The sequence below is a fragment of the Armigeres subalbatus genome, chromosome 3 (genome assembly GCF_024139115.2).
Source record: "Armigeres subalbatus isolate Guangzhou_Male chromosome 3, GZ_Asu_2, whole genome shotgun sequence".
In the NCBI taxonomy this organism is placed as follows: domain Eukaryota; kingdom Metazoa; phylum Arthropoda; class Insecta; order Diptera; family Culicidae; genus Armigeres; species Armigeres subalbatus.
In genome coordinates this window covers 257,316,388-257,336,322 of record NC_085141.1, presented here as the reverse complement: position 1 = coordinate 257,336,322, position 19,935 = coordinate 257,316,388, and the positions used below count along the sequence as shown (strand labels likewise).

Here is a 19,935-nt window from a genome sequence, read left to right as displayed (position 1 = left end):
GGAGGCTTCCAAGCCTCTTGAAAGGAGGCTTCCAAGCCTCTTGAAAGGAGGCTTCCAAGCCTCTTGAAAGGAGGCTTTCAAGCCTCTTGAAAGGAGGCTTCCAAGCCTCTTGAAAGAAAGCTTCCAAGCCTCTTGAAAGAAAGCTTCCAAGCCTCTTGAAAGGAGACTTCCAAGCCTCTTGAAAGGAGGCTTCCAAGCCTCTTGAAAGGAGGCATCCAAGCATCTTGAAAGGAGGCTTCCAAGCCTCTTGAAAGGAGGCTTCCAAACCTCTTGAAAGGAGGCTTCCAAGCCTCTTGAAAGGAGGCTTATGAGCCTCTTGAAAGCCTCTGGAAAAGAGGCTTCCGAACCTCTTCAAAGGAGGCTTCCGAGCCTCTTGAAAGAAGCCTTCCGAACCTTTTGAACATAGCTTTCGAGCCTCTTAAAAGGAATCTTTTGAAAAAATCCTTTCGAGCCTCTTGTAGGTAGGCTTCCGAGATTTTTGAAAAAAAGGCTTCCGAACCTCTTGAAAGAATCCTGCCGAGCTTTTGAAAAAAAAGGCCCCGGCTCTCTTAAAACGAGGCATCCGGGCCTCTTGCCAGGAGACACAGGCCTTTCGAACCTTTCGAAAGAAGACTTCTGAACATCTTGAAAGGAGGCATTTGTGCTGCTCTGAAGAAGGCTTCCGAGAAGCGTAGAAAGACGCTTTTAAACCTCTTGCAACGAAGCAATAGAGCTTTTCCAAAAAAAAGGCCTACATGCCTCTCAAACGAAGGCTTCCAAACCTTTGGATTCTAGGTTTTAGTTCAAAAGCATGTTTCTAACATATTATTCAACATTTTGTTTAGATCAGGTAGATTGCATTGATGATTTTTTAAATTTCCTCATTCGACATTTGTTCGTTTGATCTTTTGTTCCGCAGCCCTTCATACACTGTTCTAGTTGAGGAAAGCAGGGTTCAATTAGCTTTGATTTACTGATCGCCATGCATATTATGTACAAGACAAAGTTTTGAAATAAAAAAATCACAATAATCAAAACTTATCAATAAGCTCCGATTGGAATTGTAATACGTCCGCCATTATGCATTTTCATCCGAGGTACCCCCTAGGACCAGCGAAGGTACCCCCAGGGGTACTTGTACCCCAGGTTGAGAACCACTGGTGTAGGCCAACTCTGTTGCGAGATTGATTCTTTCCGTTTCAGTTTCTTGTCTATTTCGACCTTTTGACCCTTTCGTCTTTTTGATCTTATTGATAATTTTTTCTTTCGACCTTTTGTCCCGTTCGACGTTTTGTCCCGTTCAACGTTTTGTCCTTCCGACCTTTTGTCCCTTTCGACCTTTTGTCCTTTTCGACCTTTTGTCCCTTCGACCTTTTGTCTTTCGACGTTTTGTCTTTCGACCTTTTGTCCTTTCGACCTTTTGTCTTTCGACCTTTTGTCTTTCGACCTTTTGTCCCTAATCCGGAGCGTTCGCCCATAAAACCCGTCTGGTACTGCCCCACGAACTCCCTTGCAATTGGTGGTAGTCGACGGCATAAAATTTGGGAGAGTACCTTGTAGGCGGCATTCAGCAATGTGATTACGCGATAGTTGCTACAATCCAGCTTATCGCCCTTTTTGTAGATGGGACACACGACACCTTACATCCACTCCTGCGGCAAAACTTCCTCCTCCCAAATCTTGGTTATGACCCAGTGCAGCGCTCTAGCCAGTGCCTCACCACCATGTTTTAATAGCTCTCCTGGTAGTTGGTCAACCCCAGGGGCTTTGTTGTTTTTCAGCCGGCCAATCTCCTCCTGGATTTCCTGGAGATCCGGAGCCGGTAGAATTATGTCCTGCGCACGTTCTCCCAGGTCCATCACCATACCGCCATCTTCGTCTGCCACATCGCCATTCAGGTGTTCTTCGTAGTGCTGCCGCCACCTTTGAATCACCTCACGCTCGTTCGTAAGAAGGTTCCCGTTTATGTCCTTACACATATCAGGCTGTGGCACGTGGCCCTTACGTGAACGGTTTAACTTCTCATAGAACTTTCGTGTGTTATTGGCGCGGTACAGTTCCTCCATCTCTTCACGGTTTCGATCTTCCTGCTGGCGCTTCTTCCTCCGGAAAATCGAGTTTTGTCTGTTCCGCACCTGTTTATATCGTGCCTCGTTCGCCCTCGGGCGGTGTTGCAGCAATCTCGCCCATGCTGCATTCTTCTCTTCTACTAACTGCTCACATTCGCCGTCATATCAGTCGTTTCTCTGATCCGGGGGCACCGTGCCAAGTGCAGCGGTTGCGGTGCTTTCAATGGCGGATTGAATATCTCTCCAGCCAACTTCTAGAGACGCTGCACCTAGCTGCTCTTCCGTTGGGAGTGCCACTTCCAGCTGCTGCGCGTATTCTTGGGCGAGTCTACCGTCTTGTAGCCGCCCAATGTTAAGCCGCGGCGTCCGACTTCGACTTCGTCCGACAATGTGTTGGTGGCAAACTCAAAATTTGTTCTGACGTTCATGATGTCGAAAGTAAGTTCGGAAGTAAAACGTCGGTAGTCGGAATACAATTTAGTGCTGGCAACACAATAAATGGATTATTAAGTGTCAGCGACAAATACAGATTTAACATTTACTCAAGTCACGCTTCCTCAACAGATGAATGTTCCATAATATTTAATGTTTATGGAAAAAAGTGAGGAAAATTAGTGAGCTTTTTCAAATTGCATTTATTTATCTTAAAAATTTAAGATAATATAATCCATAACTTCTTTTGGAAGATAATTCTGTGGATATTGAAATATTATATTGAAATATCATACCAACAGTGACTTGATTGATATTGATATTAACAGTTTCAGCCAACAAATTGGTTCACATAACTAACTTTCAGTTCTGTTTAATGCACTCTTATACGATGTAATTTGATTGCATAAAATACATAGATTCCTTCTATGTGAACAAAAGTGGAGGCCATATACGTACAAATCAGTGTTATGGCATAACAAGATATACGACGTATTCCGATTTCAATTTAATCAATATACAATCATGTTGGTTTTTATGAGAGATCGCATATGTTCAGTTATAAAGTTACATAATTGGACTGTTACAACTTTAAACCTAGAATAGTAAAAAACAGTTCAAACATACATCATAATACATACTTTATATTATCATAAAAAACATACGTGTTATTGTATTTGCAACAAAAATATTTCTTAAGTCGAAACATAATCATTATGTGACATGCTGTTAGTTGATTATATTATTAGTTAATGTATATATTTATGTTATAAATTTAGCCTCCAGCTTCAAGTTTCGATCCTTTGACCTTCTAGTTCATAGTCCAGAAGCTACCTGGTTCCTCCATGTGTACGCAGTTGTTAAGCAATCATTTATACCTAATGATAATATTGCATCTGCGGATACAATCTGGAGAAGACATTCCATCACATCTTATACAACATTGTCGATATTGATTGCATAAACCAGTATATCCGATTTAATTGAACACATATATAATTTCATATTGACGTGTATAATATCATCATGATATTATCATCTCTAAGAGGAGAAATATAACGTTGTCAATATAACAAAATTGCCCTCAAAGTTTGTTTTCCCTAAAATCGTGTTTATTGTATTTCTAAATTGTTTTATAGATCGCAGTGATGTTGTGAATTGATTGTTGAGAACAAAATATGGAATAAAACGACTAATAGTACATACTCTCTTTCTGATTGCTAAATGTTTCCAATAAGCAACATCATTGTCATTCATCAACACCAACTATTGAGCTTGTGATGCGGTTGCTTAACCCATTACAGTGAGGACACCGATATGGGTAACTTAGAAACGACGCCAGGAATCGGCACCCAGCAGAACGTGATTTTTTCCCTTAAATACGGAAACTACTATTTGACAGTAAAAAAATAACCGAATGAACATTTTCATGTAGTTCTATTTCACAGACATTGACTGGGTGATTACCGATTGTTTAATGTTGAGGAATGTATTTGTATAAAACAACTACCACTTTTGATATTTGTCTTCGAATTGTTTTTAATGACAATGACCAATGTGTTCTTTTTAATATTCTTGAAAAAGAATATTTTATTGAACATTCAAGGATCAACAGAGTTATTGTATGTATATTTGAAATAATTATAACAGAAGACTTTACAATCAAATCTTAACGACATTGTAACTTCAGATGCACATATATGCAATTTTTCAAATATTTGCGATATATGATTCCGTTGTGAGTTTAAATTTACGTATTTACAACTTATGACATAGATTGTAATTAGATTGTACATTTGCATTATATGTAACCTTTCTACTATTTTTCATAACTTCTGCTGGATCTATATATGATTACGATCTGATCTGTGAATATATATAATTTAATTTGAACATTCTTATACGATTGCTGGTTTGCTGGGTAGTGTAGGCCTCTGTATATGCAACCATGAATAGGCTTTTGAGATAATTTGTTCGTAGTTCGAATTATCATCAAACGAATTAGGTAACACTAAATTTGGTGATTTTGGACCCCCACCCTCCCTCTCGTAACACTGTTTGTATGAAAGGTTTAATCTTTTGTATGGATCGTAACGCTCGGCTTGACCCCCTCCCTCCCCCTTCAGCGTTACGTAATTTGTGAAACTCCCCTTAATAAATAATAAGCATCTGTAGTTTTAAGGGCAAGACCCAAATGAAAATTTGAGTGGAAAAGCTTTCAATTAATAACTGAGGAAATGCTATTAGAAAACTATGTTGAAAACTAAAAGCAGGTAAAATTCCAGTTGAATGTAGAGCCATCGAACAAGAAAAAGAAGATGAAGAAGAATAAGAAAAGATGTTATTAAACATTTTCACTATTTTTGGCTTCTAATCTATCAAAAATAAACTCATTTAGGCTTCTGACTAAATCTGTTCTCCAATTCCTCTTTTATGAAATGCTATTTTCAATATTTTACAATATAATTGTCAAAGCATCATTCCATAAATAAATATGAGCAAGACATAGTAATGACCCTATTTTGAACATGTACAAATTTTGACTGCCCTGAAATGAATTTTGAAAGTATATGAGGAAGAAGAATCATTCCAAATTTTTTGGGTACAGGGCAGGGCAGGGTATAATCTACCGTATATACATTTTTTAGCACTAAGCCATTAATTGACCTCCCTAATAAACATTTCTCGATATATATATTTCTTGAGATTTGTGTATAAAACATAAGGTAATGGCACAAAGTGATGGTACAGGCAGTTATCAGCAGCTATTTTTGGACTTTGAGTCCCAAGAAAAAGAACAACATATGCCTATTATCTGCCAAAAAGTATCGAACAGATGTTCACAAATGTATACAAGTACCAACCGTTACTGAATGATTTCGTTGAAACACCGGTGTCTTTTCATCTGTGACGAGAGCATTTATTATTTGATTTAATTCCAGATATCCTACGATGGTCCTCGTGAGCTCGGCAGTGCTTGGGGCAGCTGCTGGCACGGGGCTTGCCCTGCTGGTTGCCGTAACGATAGTGATGTACCGCTATTATGTCGTGCGGCGCAAAGGAAAGGAATGGGCGGAGCTTGATCGGTTGGAAGAAAAGAAAGCGGCCAGGAAAATTAATCTACAGGTATGATAATTTCATCGCATTTGATTTGCATTGTAATTTCCCCGGGACCATCCGTTTTCCGCTCAGCAGGAATGCAGCGTTATTAGTGGCTCCCATCCAGTACAACCAGCATGCAATATTTCACCGCACACACTAGAAGGAGAAGGAAAAGCAGGGCCTGTGGATTTGAGTTCGAGCCCATTGCAGCCTAGTTTGGATCAGAAGAAGCCTTACTCTGGGCGACAGAAGCCACCCACATCAGCTTCCAGAAATAACAGCTTGGAAAGTGTACACTCTCGAGCATCGGTTTGTGTTTTCCTCATTCTCTTCTCTACCGCTACCATAACTTAATGTAATAATATCCTGCAGAGCTGTCGGGAAGTGACATCCAAATATGCGTCAAATGCAAACCCTGAAACTAGGTCAACAATTTCGGACAACTTCATTATACAGGTAATTTGGCGCTAACACATGCGATAATAGAAGAGTAAAAGTTTCTTCCTAACATTCAGAAATCTCGATCACCGAAACGTATGAGAACTTACAGCCTAGAAGGAAAACTTCCGTCGGGTCAGGACAGCAATTTTCGGTCACCAAAAGCTCCTCAAGAAAGCATGTCATCAGTAATGAGCGTTAATTATAGGGAGATTGTTTCGTCTAAGAAAAGAAACAGCACTGTATCCGCCGCAACATTACCTCGTCCTGGTGAGTTCGTGGCTCCGGACAGCCCTAGTGGATCCATTCGATCGGAAAACAGTCGCTCCCCGCGGAGACGGGTGCCGATAATAATGGCTGCAAACGACATTCATACGGTACTTGGAAGATTTCATTTTCGATTGAAATTCGACGGAACGAAGGAAGAATTATTGGTCCATCTGGTCGAAGGTATAACGGTTTTATGTCATTTCAAAAATATACCGAAAAGGTCACTCATTTATTTATTTCGCAGCGCAAGATCTGTCGTCGTCTTCGGAGAGCGGCTTTCGTGATCCGTATGTAAGAATGTTTTTGGATACCGATGAGGAAAATCGCACACTGCAGACAGCTGTCCATCGTGCAGAAACGCACCCTTATTTCGATCAACATTTTTCCTTTCCTTTGAGGCCCAAGAATCTGGTCAAAACCAATTTCATCTTGCAGGTGAGTCAATCAAAGACAATCTGTTTTAGATTAGTTAAAATCTCAAGTACTAGGTGTAATGTATACCAGATTCGCATAATACCTGATCATAAATTGCTTAGTTTTGCAGTGATAAAGAATACCACGTGGGTAAATCACTACTTGAACTAATGATTTATACTATTTAGCTATCTTGCACAATATCTACTGAATATTAATCCACCATTTTACTACTGATTGGTCCAATTATTATCTCATCTCTTCTCTTCTATATAAAAATGAGTTTACTATATAAAAATGAGACAATATAACTTAAGAACGGATGGACCGATTTGCAAGATTTCGTCACTAATCGATCCGCCTTAAGATAAGCAGTGTTTATATATTCGAAAAGTTGGTGCATTTGACGGAGAAAGTTGAAAAATTGTCAAAATACAACATTTTCATGAGTTCTTAAGAAAGCCATCTTCTCGAATTCAAATCAATCTAGAGTGCCACGTTGCAATCAAACAAACAATTTACAGTTATATCACGGTATACAAAAAACAAGGTAGGCTCGTTAGAAAAATGACACTTCAAATGTGACGCATATTTTATCGCCACATGTTGGAGTACAAAAGTAAGCATGCTGCGACCGTAGAGCATCGTCTCGGTTCAGCTTGTGCGAAGATAGCAGTGACGTCACATGTTTACATTCAAACTGAATGTTTACATACGTGATGAGCCTGCCTTGTTTTTGTATGCCGTGCAGTTATATGAAGAAAAACACGAACGAGATCGGGCCGGTTCGCCTAGTACAAAATGAAAAAAAAAATTAAATCTTTTGCTGTTTGTTGCAACTTGCAACACCACTGTGCAGGAGTTGATCTTTTTATTTTAAACTTATTTTATGTCCGACAGCTCTTGGGAGGTACGAGGGGGAAGGGGTGGTAACAAAAAACTCAAAGGTGCAGCCCAATCGGGTTGTACGCAAAGGTGACGTAGGACTACGTAGCTATTCGAAATTGATAGTATTTGCCATAATAATTTGTGTCGTTTTATTAACATTGAGCAAACTGCTCGGAGGCCAACTGAATCAAGAAGTCGAATAGTTGTTCCCAGTTGGATGGACTTTGAGTCTCTAACCGTGGAATTAACATGACTCATTGGCCGCTGAAGCCACTCGACTGGCTTTCAGTCGGGGACATCACAATCCTTACTTTGCCACGAACGCCACTTCTGATTCTGCTTATTTCTCCTTTATTTCGGCCATTTTTGAGGATGGTGTCCTCCAAAAAGGTCTTTATACATACAAAAGAAGGTTGATCCGACAATCTGATTTCTTTAAAGTGCAAAACTCAATCGTTACTAGCAAATTTGATAGCGCGGCGGAGGGAGATGATGCAATTAATTTGAACGGGTGGAATAACTAACAGCAACCAAGCTACCACGCTAAACCCGATGCCTCCGAAGCAATCCATTTTCGCAATTAACTCTTTCTTTCCATAAAATGCTGGTCCTGAGAAGAACCAATTTTCTTTTCCCAATGCGTCTTTCCAATAACTAACTGCATCCAAACGCTTGACAGCACCTTGCGTTGAAATTGTCCGACCGCCGACCGCCTTCGTGCTGCATCGAATGTGTCCGCTCCGCTGCATCGAATGTCGAACCGCTCTTTGTGGAATTTCAATGAAAACGGCTCGCGCACGCCGAACAGCAGCTTTCTTGTATTGAATAAATTAAGCCCGTTAGCCCCGCCCCTTTGTGATCTAATATGGGTGTAAATATAATGTGCACTCATAACGATTAATGAAGGGGCGGGGCTAATGGAATTACTTCATTAGATATAAGAAAGCTGCTTTTTGACGCGCGCGAGCCATTTTGATCGGGATTACGCAGCAGACAACGGACCTTTCGGAGAATGACAAATTTTAAGAATCTCATGAAATTTTCTCGAAAGATTCTGAATTTGGTTATGAGCTGTTGGTTATCTAAGATGCGTATTGTTGTGAAGAGTAACAACATAAATTTGACTCAAGACGAAGTTTCTTCATATTACCAAACATTATCTCTTGGCATCTGTCTGTCCGAGCGACGTTCACCGATGGGTGGTTGCTGTAGATAGTTTCCACAGAGGTGGCGTCTTCATTGATTTTATACAAAAGAAGGTTGATCCGACTATCCGAAATAAACTTTCTTTCAAGTACAAAACTCAATCGTAAATAGCGAATTTGATAGCGCGTCGGAGGGAGATGATGCAGTAAATTTGAATGGATGGAATCACTAACAGCAACCAAGGTACCACGCCAAACCCGATGCCACCGAAACAGCCCATTTTCGCAATTAACTCTTTCTTTCCATAAAATGTTGGTCCTGATAAGAACCAATTTTCTTTTCCCAATGCCCCTTCTGTCCAATAACTAACTGCATCCAATCGCTTGTCGACACCTTGCGTTGCAACTGTCCGACCGCCACTTGATGATTTTTCGCTAAGCCTCCAAAAATTGAAATAAATTTTCAGCATTGCCACCCACTCAGTGCTGCTGTGTCCGCTCCGCTGCATTGAATGTCGAACCGCTCTCTGTGGAATCCCGATCAAAACGGCTCGCGCGCGCCGGAAAGCAGCTTTCTTGAATTTAATAAATTAAGCTCGTTAGCCCCGCCCCTTTGTGATCTGATATGGGTGTAAATATAATGTGCACTCAACGATTAATGAAAGGGCGGGGCTAATAAAATTACTTCATTAGATATAAGAAAGCTGCTTTTCGGCGCGCGCGAGCCATTTCGATCGAGATTCCACAGAAAACGGACCGTTCGAAGAATGACAAATTCTAAGAATCCTATGAAATTTTATCGATTCTGAATTTGGTTATAAGATGTAGTTTATCTTATATGCGTATTGTTGCGAGGAACGACAACAGTTTCTTCAGAGTTTCTTCATATTGCAATACATTAGCTTTCGGCATCTGTCTGTCCGAGCGACGTTCACCGATGGGTGGTTGATGTGTAAAGTTTCCACTGAGGTGGCGTCTTCATTGATTGTATACAAAAGCCACCATTTTATACAAAAGAAGGTTGATCCGACTATCCGAAATAAACTTTCTTCAAAGTTCAAAACTCAATCTTAAACAGCGAATTTGATAGCGCGTCGGAGGGAGATGATGCAATAAATTTGAATGGATGGGATCACTAACAACAACCAAGCTACAACGCCAAACCCGATGCCACCGAAACAGTCCATTTTCGCAATTACTCTTTCTTTTCATAAAATGTTGGTCTTGAGAAGAACCAATTTTCTTTTCCCAATGCGCCTTCTGTTCAATAACTACTGCAACTGTACGACCGCCACTTGATGATTTTTCGCTAAGCCTCCATAAGTTGAAATAAATTTTCAGCATTGCCACCCACTCAGTGCTGCTGTGTCCGCTCCGCTGCATCGAATGTCGAACCGCTCTTTGTGGAATTTCAATCAAAACGGCTCGCGCACGCCGAACAGCAGCTTTCTTGTATTTAATAAATTAAGCCCGTTAGCCCCGCCCCTTTGTGATCTGATATGGGTGTAAATACAATGTGCACTCATAACGATTAATGAATGGGCGGGGCTAATGGAATTACTTCATTAGATATAAGAAAGCTGCTTTTAGGCGCGCGCGAGCCATTTCGATCGGGATTTCGCAGACAACGGACCGTTCGGAGAATGACAAATTCTAAAAATCCTATGAAATTTCCTTGATTCTGAATTTGGTTATGAGATGTTGTTTATCTTAGATGTGTATTGTTACGAGGAAGAACAGCAGAAATAAGCCCCGCCCCTTTGTGAGCTGATATGGTGTAAATATAATGTGCACTCATAACGATAAATGAAGGGGCGGGGCTAATGGGATTACTTCATAAGATATAAGAAAGCCGCTTTTCCGCGCGCGCGAGCCATTTCGATCGGGTTTCCACAGACAAAGGACCTTTCGGAGAATTATGAATTCTAAGAATCCAATGAAACTTACTCGAAAGATTCTAAATTTGGTTATGAGATGTTGTTTATCTAAGATGCGTATTGTTGCGAGGAATGATAACAGAATTTTGACTCCAGACGAAGTTTCTTCATATTACCAAACATTATCTCTTGAAATCTGTCTGTCCAAGCGACGTTCACTAATGGGTAGTTGCTGAAGGTAGATAGTTTTCACAAAGGTGGCGTCCTCATGGATTTTATACAAAAGAAAGTTGATCTCAAAAAAAAACTCAATCGTAAATAGCGAATTTGATAGCGCGTCGGAGGGAGATGATGTAGAAAATTTTAATGGATGGGATCACTAACAGCAACCAAGCTACCACGCCAAACCCGATGCCACCGAAACAGTCCATTTTCGCAATTAACTCTTTCTTTTTATAAAATGTTGGTCCTGAGAAGAACCAATTTTCTTTTCCCAATGTTCCTTTCCAACTAACTGATACCACAATTTGTAATGAATTTTCAGCATCGGCACTGGCGGTGCGGGATCGCCACAGTGCTATTTTTATGGTCAACCTTTTCTTCATATGAAATTCTGGTTCGTTGAGGTTGAATGATCTGCAGCAACACATCGAGCACCACCACCAATGCGATGGATTTTCTTTGAAAATGTTATTAGCGTCTCCGTGATGCTGTGTTCTCTCCGCTAAGATCGCTTTGATGCGTCTACTATGCGTAAAATCTTGTTCCAACTGAGGATTAGATCCAAACCCGCAAATGATTGATTTTTGATGTCTGTGCTAGTGATGCATGTACGTGATTGGTTAGTTTACCTATTTCTAAACTTTTTATCAATTATCGATAATAAATAGTTAAAAATCAGTATTTTCAAATAAATACAAAGAAGCGTTGACTCATCCTTGATCGAATGGTCCAAAAAAATTGAAAATCCATCGAGAAACGGCTTAGATATTAAAGTTTAAAGTCTATCATATTTTCGTGACGGTCCCCGATTTTCGCAATCGTAAAGTGTACCCCAATATAGAAAACACAGACGTAGTCCTACGTCAAAATAATAAGAAAATGAAACAAAAGTCCAAAATGCTATTATTTCATGGAAAAAGTTTAACTTTAATGAAAATGAGAAAGCTAAAAATATGAATATTTGTAACATATTTGTCCAGTAGTGTATTTAACAAGAACTTTATATAATTGAAAAAAATATTGGAACATATTTCTATAGAAATTTTGGTTTTTCTTTTTGGAAAAGTGCTGTTGTTACTAATGAACTCTAAAATGTTGAATCCATAACACCAACATTTTTAAAGTATTGCTAGGATTAAAAGTTTTTTAGGTCAAGTATAAACTCAAACTAGTTGAATCAATAGGGGCAATGGTCAGATGTACTTTTGAAATCACAAGTGTGTTATCTGAACATGGCTGTTTTATGAAGTTCTTGCATAGGTTCGGAATTGCAGACTTCCTGGACTATATGGGTAGACTGGGGAGACTTGATCCCCTTTTCTCATTTCCAATGTATCACATCCAAAAACAAATAATCTCACGCGGTTTTCTCTAAGATTCTAAATGAAATATATGATTTGGCTTTACTGATGTGTGACAGTCTGTAAATTGTTGTTGTTATTGCTACACAGTCGATTTTTTTAGGTGCTGTTTAATATCGAATTTGAAAATATTCGGGAGGAATTTATCCCTCACCAAAGGCACGGCAAATGCTGGGTAAAGCGTACCATTGGTACTTCGCGTACCTGAAGGAATAAAATAGACCCCATCTGGCGGTCCATAGCCTCTTATCCAGCAACTCCTATCCCTACCTCCCCGTGCTGCTGACCGGCATACGAGCAACCTTAGGGAAGATCGGGTAACCAACCCCGGTGGGAACTATGGTCGTATGCTGACAGGGAAGGGGGGTTTGCTCCTCTCCGGAGGTGCAAATCTTACTGAGCGTCTGTTCTCCATGTCAGGATCGGCTCACAACAGCGTCTGTTCTCCATGTTAGAGGCGGCTGATCATCGTCCGAGTGCCAGCGAGGGACTCTAAGTGAAACTGTGCACCATGATGAGGGAATAAGGAGAAATGGTCCTCCGGAAGTTTATTGGGTTTGGTGTCAGGCCCTGCAAGCCAGCCTTTAAAAACCCATAAGCAACGAACAATCAACAAGAGAGTACGGACCGGAACCATCGGCGAAGACCACTGCGATGAAAAGGGACTGACGATTGGAAACTCGGTTCGTGGAACTGCAAATCTCTCAACTATATCGGGAGCACACGCATACTCGCCGATGTGCTCAAGGGCCGTGGATTCGACATCGTAACGCTGCAGGAGGTTTGTTGGAAGCGATCAATGGTGCGAACGTTTAGAGGTAATCATACCATCTACCAGATCTGCGGCAACACACACGAGCTGGGAACAGCTTTCATAGTGATGGGCGATATGCAAAGGCGCGTGATCGGGTGATGGCCGATCAATGAAAGAATGTGCAGGTGGAGGATCAAAAGCCGGTTCTTCGACTTCAGCATAATCATTTGATAATAATCAATAATTTCAATAATCAATTGATTTCGCCGCCTCCAAGAATATGGCCATTCGCAGCACCTACTTTCAACACAGCCTCCCGTATCGGTACACCCTGAGATAACCACTGCAGACAGAATCACAAATCGGCCACGTTCTGATTGATGGACGGCACTTCTCCGACATTATCGACGTCAGGACATATCGTGGCACTAACATCTATCTAGCATCAACAACTGAAGCAACCTGATGTCGCCACTGCATACGCGCAGCATCTCGAGGCAGCGTTGCCGGAATAGAGTGAGCTCGATAGGGCCCCTCTTGAGGATTGCTGGAATTTAGTCAAAACAGCCATTAACGACGCAGCGGAGAACAACGTCGGGTATATGGGACGAAGTCGACGGAACGGTTGGTTCGTCGAAGAGTGCAGACAGATTCTGGAGGAGAAGGACGCAGCGCGGCTGGTCGCGCTGCAACAAGGTACCCGGCAGAACGTGGAACGTTATAGACGAAAGCGGAGACAGCAGACCCGCCTTTTTCAGGAGAAGAAACGCCACCTGAAAGAAGCGGAGTGCGAGAAGATGGAACAGCTGTGCCGTTCTCAAGAAACACGCAAGTTCTACCAGAAGCTCAACGCATCCCGCAAAGGCTTCGTGCCGCGAGCCGAAATGTGCAGGGATAATGATGGGAGCATCTTGACGGACGAACGTGTGGTGATCGAAAGGTGGAAGCAGCATCTTGACGGACGAACGTGTGGTGATCGAAAGGTGGAAGCAGCACTACGAGGAACATTTGAATGGCGCTGAGAGTACAGGCAGTGAAAGTCAAGGCAGCGGAGGAGATGACTACGTCAGTTCAGCGGACGATGGAAGCCAACCAGCCCCCACCTTGAGGGAAGTTAAGGATGCCATCCAACTGCTAAATACAAATAAAGCAGCTGGTAAGGATGGTATCGGAGCTGAGCTCATCAAGATGGGCCCGGAAAAACTAGCCACTTGCCTGCACAAACTGATAGTCAGAATCTGGAATACTGAACAGCTACCGGAGGAGTGGAAGGAAGGGGTTATATGCCCCATCTACAAGAAAGGCGACAAGTTGGAGTGTGAGAACTTTCGAGCGATCACCATCTTTAATGCCGCCTACAAAGTGATATCCCAGATTATCTTCCGTCGTCTGTCTGTCTGTTGGACACGCAGCGCCCTGCGCTTTTTTCGTACGGCTGGATTTTCTGTCGCTAATCGGCGGCATTCATCATCTCATCGAGATTCCGTTCGTGGTATTCCACCACAACTTCGTCCGTTGACCGTCCGAGGATCCTCCGAGGGCCGTCCGACCCGTGTGCCCAGCGAAGGCCCGCCTCAAGCAGGTAGCCAAACGGAGGTGAGTGAGGTCGCTAGTTCATCGTAGCGAATTTTCCACGTCGGTCGTTAATTGCCGACGGAAAGGTCTTCACGTCACATTTTCGGACCAGTGTTTTAGAGAGTGTAGGTTCTTTAGTGTTTAGCGTGTCGTCAATTGCACGCCACGAACCTCGATCCTAACCAAAGGATAGAGGAAACACCACTCCCCGCTCGGTGAACCGGAAAGTTACGCGAAGCCGGGTCACTTGGGTACGTGTGCCTCTATTTGGCGGAGCCGATCGCCCGGGGAAATCCAGGCCAAGTGCCTCAACACAACACTCTCTCCGATCGAAATCGGGAGCTTCCGTTCCAGCCGCCACTCACTCCGCACCTTTAGATCAGCCATATCGCACACGGGTCATCTCCATCGCTGCGCGCCAAATCGCAGTACGGACCCGCCGGTGACCGCCATCTTCGAAGTAATCGTCGCCATCATCGAGACAACGAAAGCCTCATCGTTCCCGCCAGCACCGAGTCATCAAATTACTGATTACTGATAATTTAAAATACATTAAGTTTGATTGCAAATTGTTTTATGCTTGGTTGGATCCCAGTACGTTTAATGCCTGAACTATAATAAACACTCTCACTAAATTAAATTACGTTATTGCTCGAATGAGTGAACACTCCTTCTACGTTCTCTAAGTTTCGTTTCGTTAAGAGAGAGTCAGAAACAGTGCATGCGTTACGAAATTGATTATTATTCCGCGAACCGTTCGAGAAGTTTCCTTAAGCGAAAAGGTCTCCTAAAGTCGGGCAAACCAAACACGACTGGTGGTCTCTCTTAGAGAGTGGCGCTTAAGCCACCGTTTTAGCAATCCTCGAGAACATTCCCCGAACGGTTACAGTGGGCGGAACCGAGCGCGACAGCGCCCGCCTGGGAAGTAGTGTTACGATAGACGGGGATACCTTCGAGGTGGTCGAGGAATTCGTCTACCTCGGATCCTTGCTAACGGCTGATAACAATGTCGTGAAATACGAAGACGCATCATCTGTGGAAGTCGGGCCTACTACGGGCTCCAGAAGAATCTGCGGTCAAAAAGATTCACCAGCGCACCAAATGTGTCATGTACAAGATGCTGATAAGATCGGTAGTCCTATACGGACATGAAGCATAGACAATGCTCGAGGAGGACTTGCAAGCACTCGGAGTATTCGAGAGACGGGTGCTTAGGACCATCTTTGGCGGTATGCAAGAAAACGGAGTGTGGCGGCGAAGAATGAACCATGAGTTCGCCCAACTCTACGGCGAACCCAGTATACAGAAGCTAGCTAAAGCCGAAAGGGTACGATGGGCAGGACATTTTGCATGCCGGATAGCAACCCTGCAAAGATGGTGTTCGCTTCCGATCCGGCTAGCAAAACGACTTGGCGAACGTGGGGCGTATTCGAGGATGGAGAGATGCGGCCTCGAACCGTGTATTGTGGCGTCAAAATGTTGATTCAGTGTTATCTGTTTAGATGTAGACTAAATAAATGGAAATGAATGAAATTATCCCTCTCCAAGAACTTGCTTTAATAAAAGTAGAAAGATGTTCTCTGATTTTTTAAATATTTTTCCTCCAAAATACGCAGCTTTTCCGACTTGGCGTGTATATTTATGAACGATTTTTGTTATGGAATTTGACAGCGTACGCAATCTTAGAATTTGTGGAGAATTGATCCCTTTTCCATTATATGTACGCAATTTTTTCGTCAGATTTTTTGTATGGGTGACTAACGAGGTATGGAATGTCCCCATATTGAGGCAACAACTTAATATCCAAATATTCTAAAATTATAATTTTGACATTTTTTTACCAACATGGATCATTATTTTCATGGCATTGCATTGTGTAAAAATGAAAGCATTTGGTCATTGTTAGGAGAAGTTGTACAAATTTTGGGTGGCCACTAAAAAAATATTCAGAACGGTCAAAACACACAAACCGTCCGCAGAATAAATGCGGTTGTCAATCCAAAAACTAACTCACCACGCAACGATCATTTGTCGGAAGGATCTATACTAAAATATACTCTAGAACAAAACTACTCCACAGCTTTTCCTATAGATAAAATCGTGAATAGTTAATTTTTTTAAATAATTCTCTATATTACATATTATCAAAATATGGCACCTAAATTATTTGATTATAAAACTTTATAAGAGACTTTAGTAGCAGAAATAAGCTGGTTTCATATTAAAAGAAATCTGTGTAATGCAATTACATTTTAGTTTTAAGTACCTACTGAATTCATTGGTATATGAAAAGTAATCAGGGGCCCTCCTTAGCCGTGCGGTAAGACGCGCGGCTACAAAGCAATACCATGCTGAGGGGGGCTGGGTTCGATTCCCGGTGCCCGTCTAGGTAATTTTCGGATTGGAAATTGTCTCGACTTCCCTGGGCATAAAAGTATCATCATGTTAGCCTCATGATTTACGAATGCAAAAATGGTAACCTGGCTTAGAAACCTCGCAGTTAATAACTGTGGAAGTGCTTAGCTGCTAAGCTGCGAGGCGGCTCTGTCTCAGTGTGGGGATGTAATGCCAATAAGAAGAAGAAGAATGAAAAGTAATCCTTGAAAAACCACATTACAGCAAATAGAACGGTTTGGAGAGCATTTTTGTGGGCTACCGTTTCTGATTAAATAAATTTAATTTGCATTTTCAGTTACTCGATTACGATCGCTTCTCCCGTGATGAGGTCATCGGCGAAATACGATTTTTACTGAACACGCTGGATTTGTCTGGTTGCGAAATATGGGGTGACTTGATTGCGGTTCGGAAACCAATGGAACATTCACCGGAGCTGCTGATTTCGTTGAGCTATTTGCCACAAGCAGAACGGCTTACGGTCGTTGTAATGAAAGCAAAGAATCTGCACGTTCTCAATGATCCGTTCGTGAAGGTAAGTGAACAAATCTGTGTTTGTGATGTGTTTTTATATTCTAAATGCCTTAACCTTTCGCTTTTTCCAGCTCTATTTAATTATCAACGACAAACGAGCAAAGAAACGTAAAACGAGTGCGATTCGTGCAACGGACCCAGCCAATCCTATCTGGAACGAAGCGTTTACCTTTGATCTTCCCGCATCTCAATTGCAGGACGCAGGAATCGAGCTGTTTGTGACATCTAATGAAGGAGAACTGCTGGAACCGGGTTGTGCAATTGGGCTCCAGGAAGGAGGAACCGGCTGCCAGCACTGGCAGGATATGATGCAAAACAATCGCAAACCAATTGCCATGTGGCACATGTTGAGATAAAGAGTTGTTTCTGTTGAACTGGTATTTTTTCTTGTTGTAATCATTCAGCTTAAAGTGATTTGATATCCCGAGAATTCATTTATCGAAAGGATTGAATCCTTCCAGCCAAGGTTTCAGTCGTTTTATACGATGTTAACAAACAACCGTCACAAAATGATGCTTATGCGATATAGTTTATTTTTTGCAAAACGTGAATGTAAGCGGGATAACTAATTCAACTGAATAAATATATCCAGAGTGTCTAAATGCACATACATATTTTGAATTTATAGTTTAGGTAAGTAGTTATTATGACTTTTATTAAAAACGTTGAATTAAAATTAACGCAGAATTGTTATTTTAACGAGGTTTTGCACATACACAAAGGATTACAAATACCGTCTAACGGAAAATGTTAGTAGACTGAGTTTTTGCAGCAGCAAAATAAGAACTTATGAATCAGAAACTCATGCTTCTTAGTTTATAGCATAGTATAGAACAGTTTTAATCAGCAAATCCAACCAGAAATATATGGACAAGTATTAGAGCTTAAATATAAATATTCATATATATGGAATAGAGGGAATTTTATATATCTTACAAGAATTGAACAAGAACATAAAGCATAAACATGAAAAGCACAGATGGACGGATGTGAATATAAAAATAAAATTTATTTTGTATAACAAAGTATTTGCCTAAAATTAGCAAACAATTTGTAATATGTCTATTAGCACAGTGTACTGCAGCAACCGAAATCATAGGATCGTACCATCTAGCATTATGTACGTGGCTCTCAACTAATAAACTTAAACTATAGTAAACAAACATATTCAATCAAAGTCAGGAATGCCTGACTTGAAGAACTGTTCACCTATGGCCATGTATTATTATACCTGAAAGGATTTTCTAATATTTCTTTTCTAAATTCACACCTCGTTACTATGCAATGCTTGACGTGGACTTAAAAGTATGATAGTATAAATAGTCACAAAAGAATAGAAGGTTTAAATAAGTTTAAAGTGTATTTATGATGATTTCATTGATGCTGATGCTAAATATATTTGATCATGAGGTCGAACTAGAATTATTTATTATTGTGTGATATTGTAAGCCTTATTCACATTGTTCACGAAGAGCAACATTGTTCTGAATGAAAGTGGATTTTTTCATTTTGAGTATGTTGGTAATTTGATACTTATGCATCTGCTATGATTCCTAACCTTCTTAAAAAAATAATTTGGGTAACTTGGGTTGATTACCAAGGGATGACCTGTAACGCTGGGTAGACACCTTTACGTGGTGTGTTACGGGGTAAGATCTACCACGGTTACATTGCCAGCTACAGGCAAATCCTGACCAAACGAATACCTTCCTCATTATCCAACTCCGTGGTATTTATGAGGGTGTCGCTAAGTCGGCGGCCTTTCGTTAAGTAAGTACCACATCAACACTTCCTTCCTCTCCCTAGTTACGGTGAGGAGTAGTAATCCTCATGCTTTTGTTATTTTTGTTTAATAATGGAATCAAGGACCACTCCCCTTCTTGATTTCTGATAGCATTCTAGATAAGGATCTTTAAAGTAAAACATGAGTATCACTAGTGTCCAATCTACGAATTACAATGCTAATGCTAATGCTTGGGTTGATTACCAAGGAATATTTTTGGCTTTATAACGGCCTCGAAACTCATTATTTGTTATACAAGACTTCCATGAAATTAGTATAAAGCCCAAACTTTACTAATGCAGGCTCAATAGACTGGCCCAGGAAACAAAAAGTTGTCTAATTCCTCGGGGCACCCCCCAGGATTGTGTCTTTGGGTGAGAAAATCAATCTCTGAAAATTTCATCTCAATCGCTTGTTGCATAAGCTGGCGCATTTGATTTGAAGTTTATATGGGGATTTCAGCTAAATTGTATGGGAAAATACACCTCCGTCACTCATTCGATCTGGAAATTTGTTCTGATTGCTCGATTGACCTCAGAATTGCAAAAACGGCAGTTGGTATGCTACAGAACAATTTCACAGAACATTGTATGATGATTAAATGAACTTTTATATAGGTTTCGGCTGATGCGATTCGATGAAAAAATCCAAAAATACACAAATCAGATCCCAATAAATCAGCCGGAAACTATATAAAA

At 41.1% G+C, this 19,935-nt stretch overlaps 1 protein-coding gene across 5 annotated transcripts in view; it reads left to right on the top strand.

Annotated features, from left to right (window-relative positions):
* Nucleotides 1-18,870, top strand: part of LOC134219166 (synaptotagmin-6) — a 60,690-nt gene extending 41,820 nt beyond the window's left edge. For 3 of the 5 annotated variants that reach the window (XM_062697867.1, XM_062697869.1, XM_062697866.1), the window contains 7 exons: nt 5,423-5,606; nt 5,673-5,891; nt 5,955-6,038; nt 6,098-6,470; nt 6,535-6,725; nt 17,219-17,455; nt 17,526-18,870. In XM_062697867.1, the coding sequence (XP_062553851.1) occupies nt 5,433-5,606; nt 5,673-5,891; nt 5,955-6,038; nt 6,098-6,470; nt 6,535-6,725; nt 17,219-17,455; nt 17,526-17,810 (1,563 nt within the window). In that variant the 5' untranslated portion in view covers nt 5,423-5,432 and the 3' untranslated portion in view covers nt 17,811-18,870. Of the gene's footprint in view, nt 1-5,183; nt 5,207-5,422; nt 5,607-5,672; nt 5,892-5,954; nt 6,039-6,097; nt 6,471-6,534; nt 6,726-17,218; nt 17,456-17,525 lie in introns of those variants that run through there. The other 2 variants (XM_062697870.1, XM_062697871.1) reach the window with 2 other exon arrangements.
* The last annotated feature ends 1,065 nt before the right edge of the window (nt 18,871-19,935 follow it).